Source organism: Sinocyclocheilus anshuiensis, unplaced genomic scaffold (assembly GCF_001515605.1).
Source record: "Sinocyclocheilus anshuiensis isolate Anshui unplaced genomic scaffold, SAMN03320099.WGS_v1.1 scaffold130, whole genome shotgun sequence".
NCBI classification, from domain to species: Eukaryota; Metazoa; Chordata; class Actinopteri; order Cypriniformes; family Cyprinidae; genus Sinocyclocheilus; species Sinocyclocheilus anshuiensis.
In genome coordinates this window covers 3,197,913-3,207,157 of record NW_015544207.1, presented here as the reverse complement: position 1 = coordinate 3,207,157, position 9,245 = coordinate 3,197,913, and the positions used below count along the sequence as shown (strand labels likewise).

Here is a 9,245-nt window from a genome sequence, read left to right as displayed (position 1 = left end):
GGGAAATCCACACAAAGGGCGCCAGAGCAAACACACGTACATAACGAGTAGACTCGACCAAGGAGAAATGCACTTTGGACATTTTTACGTAGGGGTGTACTCACTTTTGTGGTCAGCGGTTTAGACATTAATGGCTGTGTGTTGAGTTATTTTGAGGGGACAGCAAATTTACACTGTTATACAAGCTCTACACTCACTACTTTACATTGTAGCAAAGTGTCATTTCTTCAGTGTTGTCACATGAAAAGATATAATAAAATATTTACAAAAATGTGAGGGGTGAACTCACTTCTGTGAGTTACTGTATATACACACACACACACACACACACACACACACATACACACAGGTATGATTGCCACATAATGTGATTGTAAAAAGATTTATTGTTATTTGATGTACACTCTTCACTCCTGTTCATTTCTGCATATTGCTGTTGGCTTTATTTATATATTATTTAATTTCTTCTACATTCTAAAGTTAATTATTGTTTTTTTACACTTGGTTCATTACCGTAAAATCAATAATATGCAACTACAATCTGACTCTAAGTCTTGTCCTTTAGGTGTGTCTTATGTGGCATTTTTCTGTCAAATTTTGTAAAAACAGACATTTCAAAATGCATCAAAAACTACAAAATAATCTACTATTTGAAAGAATATTTATTTTTAATGTCTTTTCTAATGTTTATATACACATACATTCACAAAATGTATCACAAAAGTTGCAATAAGAGCAGTTGGCCACATCCAGTAAAATGAATGGCTCTCTATGGCCCTCTGCTGGTCAAACAATGTATTTCTTAAACTGTAATCATTTTAGGTTTATCTCTAACCAACAGATGGCATAATTCTATACCTAACACCTAGATCAATATCCAGAAACAACTTAAATTAAATTGATCATCATTTAAGTGATTTTTTTTCATAACAATTTAATATTTTACTAGCAAGATAATGGCGTAGTTGCAGAATTATGTGGTAAATAGGTACAAACGTACTTCATATCTCCCAAAACACAGCATTGATGTACAGATGAGAAGTAAACAAAAAAGAAGAAAAAAAAAAATATTATTTGTATGATTAAAAATGTATATTTTTTTACAAGTACTCTTTCAACTTTGGGGTCATATTGACCATAAGGGTAAACATTAAATGAGGACCATTAAGAGTAGTGTTTGATGACCTGTAAAACTACTCAGCATTCATCACGCAAGTTCATACTTTATAACCGTCTAAATATGACTATGCATCTCCTGGTCAAAGCCTTTGTCATTTCACATCAGGACTACTCAAATGTTCTGTTGGCTGATGTTCCAGCTAGCGTGATTATGCCTCTGCACATGACCCAGAGCATGGCAGCGCATCTGGTCTTTATGATGGTGGCCTTCAGGACTGACACTGGAAATGCATTCATACCTTAAAACAGTCTAACAAGTGTATGTTCGCTAACGCCATTCATGGGCAATAAATTAAGTTATTAATTGCTAAATTAATACATGTCAATGCCCAGTAGGGAGCAGTAGCTCTTCTTGTTTATGACTGATAGCAGTAGTTTTTTGGATTTGGTTTGTCATTTGTAGATTGCTCCAGGAGAGATTCAGTACTATAAAACATTAAAGAGAAAGATCAGACATTTATATACATTCCAGAGCCATCAGTAGAGATCAAAATATTAAAAAAAATATTAATAAAGATGTCACAATCATATAGTGCAATTCTAAATAATTTGACTTTTTTTAAATGGCAATCATTATAATGTGGATTTAAGCAAAGTAAAAATGCAGAGTAAATGAGTAACTCACTGTAGTTTTTCGAGTTTACAGTGTGGATCCATCCGTAGATCAGAGAGCAGCTTTATTCCAGAATCACCTAGTTGATTATAATTCAAATTCAGTTCTTTCAGGTGTGATGTGTTTGACCTCAGAGCTGAAACCAGAGCAACACAGCCTTCCTCTCCAATACTGCAGAATTCCAGGCTGCAGAATATGGAAAGATATTTGAATTACGATTTAACTACAGGTCTCATTAATTCTCAAGAGATTCTGGTTCAGATTTCCCACATGCTTTATTGTCAGAATTAACACAAAGCTTTAAACTGCTTAATATGAAAATTGCCTCAAAAGTGGAACATTAATGGAAATAATTGCACTTTTTGTGCAGTCACTGTAAATGGAAATCTATGAATCAATTGATAGATGTTAATACAATTTCAGTAACAAATGTTCTTGCAATTTGTTTAGTAACTCTAAATTCACAGCTCAAATTATTTTTACTTGGCTTTCACTGAATGGCCTTTAGGAGGGACACATTCTTACAGATAAGCACACATGAGGTGACTGCTCAAGAAAAGTTATTTTTCTTTTATCCAGCCTGTATTTTTGGTCTGGCTGCTTCCCTCATGTAGCAGTGCTTCTTACTGACATCAATGCCACTTTCACATACTTGGTAATGATCCATGGGGCCAGGACTAGGCAGGGAATTTATAGACTATGCTGGGGGTCTGCCTTCCTGCAAAGTTCAACTCCAACCTTGAACAAACACAACTGAACCAGTTCATTAAGATCAGGAGCAGTAGATAATTACAGTGTCTTTGATCAGGGTTGGAACTTAACTCTGCAGGTAGGTAGATCTCCATTAACTGGATTGGGCATCCCTGCATATACCAATGTAAATATGATAATTGTTTCTGTGTTGGAAATGATCACAATTCATACATTTTTATTCAGTTTGGATTAAAATATGAATCAGCTGCTGAAACATATTATAAACTTTTTTTTTTGTTAAATTGTTAACGTTTATAAGAACCGAACATATTTTGAAAAACTATGACTGAATTTATATACAAAACAAAGTTTTGTTACGCAGTTCAAACTGAATTTCAAAAACTTTTGAGGAACAAGAATATATAAGAAAATTGCTCCTGAAATAGCAATAGCCGCTTTTCCATTGTCTGGCTAAATGCGGGCATGCTAGTGCATGCCAGGGCCAGTAGTGTTTCCACTGTCACTTTGGGGGCTTGATTGGGCCTCGTCAGGGCTTCCTCGAGCCAGCTCAAGCTGAGGAGTGTTCATGAACAAAGGCGGAGTTTCTCCACATCTGGAGAGCATCAGAGCCGCAGATTATTAACAGTTATAACACCAGCATTAAAGACTTTTAAAATAATTTGAGCTCAAATCTCACTTTCAGACAGCAGCAAATATTTGAAATAACTTTTGTTTGAGATCCGATGATCAACTTCCGGGGCTTGATCGTGCCTCGTCGGTGCTTCCTCGGGGCCAACGGCCAGGGTTTTCTGGCCCAACGAAAACCTTGGGCCAAAGCGGGCCAACTGGGGCTAGAGGAGTGGTTATGAACAAAGGCGGAGTTTCTTCGAGTCTGGAGAGCGTCAGTGCCGCGGATCATTTCATACATTTAATAGCTATAACACCAGCATTAAAGACTTTTAAAATAATTTTAGTTCAAAACTTACTTTCAGACAGCAGCGAGTGTTTGAAATAACTTGATCCGATGTGGATTATGATCACCATACAAGGCAGAAATATTTATAAGTGATGCAAAAGACTATGCATGCTAGACATTACCATATTAAACATGGTAAATACGACCACTTGAAGAAATCAGACAAATCATACAGGCAATCACAATCGTGTATTTATTTAGTAATATATTTTATCTGTCAGTAAGTCTCGTCTCTTTATACTTGACTGTCTGATGTTCATATTTAGCTTTATGTCATAAAATATATCATAATCATAGTTTTTGTTCGGGAGCACCCTCTGCTACTCGGGTCGTATTTTTGATGAAAAAATATAGAAATGATCATTCTTTCTAAATGTGATGCATAGGGGAGAGTGGGGTAAGATGAGCCAGTAGGGAAGTTGACCCACCCCCTGTATCTTGCCAACTGTACATTTTTATTGTCATGTGGCCATATATTTTGAAACCACCCATAATTCCTGCCAGACTGTGAAAAGAAGAAACACACGGGAGGAGTGGAAGGCACCCAATTACTTTAAAAACTGTTTTTGGCTTGTCAATTTTTGCATAACAGATGTAATGGTTCTTACATCAAAGTAAATTTATCCAGGTCTAAAAATATTTATTATGCATATAAGTGATTTAGCAATGTATAAAACCATGTAAATCATTTAGCTAAATATTAGCCTGAATTAGTAAGCAAGCTAGTTTTTTTCCAAAATGGCAGCTATGGGGCAAAGTGAGCCAAATGCTGTGGGGTAAATTGAGCCAGCATTTTATCTTACCCTACCATAAGGCACTGAAGTTAAGTTAAATCTCTGAAGTATAAACTGGTAGTTTAATGTGATAGTACACAACTGATTTAGTTTATCATATATATATATATATATATATATATATTATTATTATTATTATTATTTGTAGTTTATTTGATAGGGGCAGTGTACAAGTGCACCAAATCCATATCTGAGAAGATGCTTCTAATTCATTTTTTATTTAATTTTACACAACAAACTCTCTGTTTAGTCTGTTTTTGGGAAGGTTACAACTTTGGGGTTAAACATTGTTTCAGAAATGCAAACAATTAAGGATTGAAATTTTCATTTGGTTGGTTTTATGTTGTTTACATTAGCTTTAAGAAAAGAAATGAGACTGTTTGAAAAAGGGAATTTGATTATTAAATTAGTTTTTAAAAGAGGTAAATTATCTTTCAAATTTAACATGGGTTTGAACCAGATTCAGTCAGATGGTCAGTTTACAACCAGATGGTTCATCTTACTCATTGACTCGGGTCAATTTACCCCCACCCTGGGGCAAACTGAGCCACAGGAACACTTTTTTTATAAGAAGCCATATTTTTAGAACCCTTTGTCATAGATACATTCTGATAATTTAAAATGATAGGAAACATCCTGAAGTTACTTTAGATTCTTTGATTGTACTTCTGCGTCATTTTCACTTATCTTGAGGACCACATAAGTAAAAAGTGGCTCATCTTACCCCACTCTCCCCCTGTGACTACAAATAAACAGAAACAGACGCGACTGGATAAGTATGTGTGTCCTCTTTCTTTTGTGAAATAACGGTAAATACCACTTTATTTCTGTGTGACTATTTTTAGAATCCTGACAAATTAATTCATTATGATTAATTTACTTATTATTGTAAAACTGGTAAAACATTGATGCTTTTGGATTTAAATCTTTAAGTAAACAACAAAAAATGCATACAAACGGGCACTTTTATCATGTTCGTTTTTGATCTCGCTAGTTACAGTGATTTATTTCGTTTTTATTTAGATTTATATTTATTTAGATAAGTTTTCTGGTAACTTCTCTTTGTTGGTGAAATGATGGGGTTGCATGACGTTGTTCCAGAGAGGCGTGTAAAGGGTGGGTTTTAGTGAAGCAGTTGGAGCGCAGCGGAGTTTCTGGCCCGACGGTGGAAATGCAGCGTGATTTTGGACTTGGTGCTAGAGGTCTGAGGCTATTAGCCCCACCCCGCCCACTGAAAGCACTGGCTCGCACTGGCCCGACAGTGGAAAAGAGGCTAATGTGGTTCTGCTTTGCAAGAAAAACATGATATTACTCACTGTAGTTTCTCCAGCTTACAGTTTGGATCCTTCAGTAGATCAGAAAGCAGATTCATTGCTGAATCTCCTGTATTGTTTCTGCTCAGATTCAGTTCTCTCAGGTGTGAAAGATTTGATCTCAGAGCTGTAATTAGAGCATCACATCCCTTCTCACTAATGCTGCAGTTACACAGCCTACAGAGAGGGAAACACATCTCACACTTTTAGGTGATCACATATGAATTCGACAACAAAAAAATGATGTGTACTAGAAATATTTTTAGTTAAACTGCTTAAACGTTAAATGGATAATTAACCCAATAATGAGAATTCTGTGGAGATCTATTGTGAACATCAACTAGCTTAACATGAGAAACAGACTGAAATGATATTGAAAAACTCTCCATAAGGATATAAGCTTGAAAAAAAAAAAAAATCCAACAAACAGAAGTGAAAAAGGTATTGTCTCTCTTCACTGTTCACACTGATTAAAAAATGGCATGCTAATTGAAATAAACACAAAAACAACCACTGCAATTTCAGGAGTAACTTGTGAAATGATAATTTAGGCGATTTTAATGCTTTCTATGTGGCCTTTGTGGTGTAAACAATCTAGAGAAATTCCTGTCATGTGTCTGTAGTCATGAGGCTGTTTGTGTGGGTTTGTATTAAGATTTATATATATTAAAAAAAAATCAAATGTCAAAAGAAATCATAGAATATGTGTGCATAATATTATCCATTTTTTATTATAGTAAAACTCACTGTAGTTTTTCCAGTTTACACTGTGGATAATTCAGTAGATTGGAGAGCAATTTCACTCCTGAATCTTCTAGTTTATTCTCACTCAGGTTCAGTTCTCTCAGGTGTGAAGGGTTTGATCTCAGAGCTGAAACCAGAGCAGCACAACCTCCCTCTCCAAAACTGCAAAATTCCAGTCTGTAGAATTGGAAAAAATAAATATAACTTTTGAATAAAAGTGTATGCTAAATGCATAAATGTCTGCAGAACATCTGGCATTACCAGAACATCACAGAGAGGATCCCATAAAAGCAAACTTTTTACACAATATATACTGTCAGTGGTGTATGTGTGTATATTAGGGGTGTAACGGTACACAGATGTCACAGTTCGGTACGTACCTCGGTTTGGGGGTCACGGTTCGATACGATTTCGGTACAACAGGAAAAAACAACAACAAATCTACTATGCTAGGTTTCTTTTCATTTATTTTGAACAGACAAATTACAATTTTTTTCACCTAGATGTGAAAATACTAAGTATTATATAAAAATATAATGTTATATATATATTAAATCTGCAGTACATATAGACATACAAGAAACAAATAATATATTTGATTTAGTTAACAGATAAACAAGGGGGAAAACAGTGTGACACGTAACGCAGCCTATATATGCTGAGTTTCAGTTCATTTTTGTGACAGGCTTAATTTGTTCACAGAAAGGAAACTCAAATGGCAGAAAGTGACATCCTATTTGTTTTCATTATTTTACAAAAGCACAATATTTTGTTTTCATTGTGAGTGTATGCAAATAAAAGTAGACCTTTTACAGTGATGCATTATTAGTATGACAATAGGAGTGTTTGAAGTTGATTCTGCTGGTATAAGGAAACAGTTGAAGTGATCACACAAACACACACACAAAACATATCAGATCCAGCATTGCTAACTTGACAGCGCAGTTGGTACTTTATCAAATTAAAATACAGTGAACCAAACATCAGCGCTCCCGCCTCTGTGTTACTGTTGGAACGCGACTGAAGTACAAAGTCTATTTACATAATAAATAATAGTTTAGCATTTGGATATATCGCAAATATTTGGATTTATATAAGAGAGGTAGGATACACGAGCACAAAGCTCCATTTCACAAACAGTTGAGTGTGCAAGCCTTTAAAGGGGTGGTTGACTGTTTTTTGTTCTAGGCTTGATTGTGTTTATGGGGTGCAGTCTAACATGTGTTAATGCTTCGTTTTTAAAAAACGCATTATTTTTCACATGATTTACCTTTGTTCTACACTGCTCCGTCCCTTCTCCTTTGAATGCTCTGATGATTTCCTGGTTTTTATGAAGCCCCTCCCTCAGAAATACGCATGGGCTCAGATTGGTAAGCTGGCTCAGTGTGTTGTGATTGGCTCTAGTGCGCGTCTAACCGTCCCGCCCCTCACCTCAGCGGCATGTGCTCCGGTTGTATTGTAAACAATGACGTCGTCAAAATTGCTTATCAATTTGAGCCCGATTGAGAAGCAGAGGATATTAGTGAAGAGGATCGTGCAGAACCTGTGTAAGCACGGCTCTTACAGGACGCTTCAGAATGTTTGTTTTTGTCTCATACTTTAGATACGCTGTTATTTGTAAATGCTAATGCTTATGTTAGCTTTTAATATAGCTTACGGTTTTATCCTGATTAAAGCTTTAGTATAAAAAAAATATGAAAATATGTCTGTCTATACACATAAAGTGTATAATTGGAACAGTTTATTAGAGCTGACGAGCTGATGATCAGGTGAGAGAGAGATACAGAGCATGTGCAGAGAAGGGGGACGTCTCATGAGTATTAAGAACCGCTGCTTTAGAACATTGATTTTGAAACTTGTGAATCTATTAGAATCGTTAGAAGACAGTATCGCGATTTATATGTAGGGTGGCCATATGCGCCGTTCATACAGGACATGTCCCGGCAAGGATTTTAATATTGCCTAAAATATCCAGGTTTTGGCTGTTTGCACTGTGCAGGTCGATCATTGTGTGACATTCATGAGAGCTATAGATAGCAGAGCAGACGGCTACTTATGCTTTCGAATCGCTCTCGCACCTACTTTGGTGTCGTTTTTGATCGGTGCGCAGCGACGCTTCAAGTCAAACGAACAAACACGTGCGCATATTTGCATCGCTTTGATCGTTCCCTGTAGATCTCACCTTGTCACGCGCAGCCCCACAATTGGTCGATTATGTACAATACCTGCATGTTATTGGTCAAACTGCTTTGGATGTTTTAGGCAATATTAAAATCCTGGCCAGAACGTGTCCCGTATGAACGGCGCATATGGCCACCCTATTTATATATGAATAGATGTTTTCATGCACCCTTAGTTTTGACGGCATGGCAACAACTCTTCCTCTTCTCTGTAAAAACAGCACATGGCCTCACCCCCTTTGTTGCATGTTCCTGGGGGCGGGGTTTATGTGAATTTAAGGGAAGTAACTCGTTGTAGTCCCTACGAGTCATTTTTATAGGCATTAAACTGCCAGAATTTAAAAGACGATATCTCCGTTTGCATTGAACTTTCAGCGTCGTAACTTTGCAGATATTGTTTATGCTCAAACAGCAACATTACACACTAACTAACATTAAAAAAGTGAAATCGCAATTAACCACCCCTTTAAAGTATACTCTTTGTCAGTGAAAGACGCGTTCAGAATCAGTACATGGTCACTGTCTAGTGGGCTTTATTTTCAAGTGTGCAACTCATGGCATTTGCTGTTCTTCTGCTGGCAGTTATCAAACAGTGTTGCATTACTGCGGGCGCCCTCTTCTGGATTGAGGGTGAATTGCCTGTATTTGTTGTAAGGCCTCATGCACCGAACCGAGATGTCCGTACCATGACGGTTCGGTACGAATACATGTATCGTTACCCCCCAAGTGTGTATATATATATATATATATATA

The 9,245-nt window shown here is 36.5% G+C and overlaps 1 protein-coding gene across 1 annotated transcript in view; it reads right to left on the bottom strand.

Moving 5' to 3' along the window:
- Positions 1–1,328: 1,328 nt before the first annotated feature.
- LOC107697036 (NACHT, LRR and PYD domains-containing protein 3-like) overlaps positions 1,329–9,245 on the bottom strand; it is a 29,615-nt gene continuing 21,698 nt past the window's right edge. Inside the window, exons 5-8 of the mRNA XM_016497667.1 lie at positions 6,316–6,489; positions 5,572–5,745; positions 1,805–1,978; positions 1,329–1,605 (exon numbers count right to left, since the gene is read on the bottom strand). Coding sequence (XP_016353153.1) covers positions 1,536–1,605; positions 1,805–1,978; positions 5,572–5,745; positions 6,316–6,489 — 592 coding nt within the window. The 3' untranslated portion in view covers positions 1,329–1,535. The remainder of the gene's footprint in view (positions 1,606–1,804; positions 1,979–5,571; positions 5,746–6,315; positions 6,490–9,245) is intronic.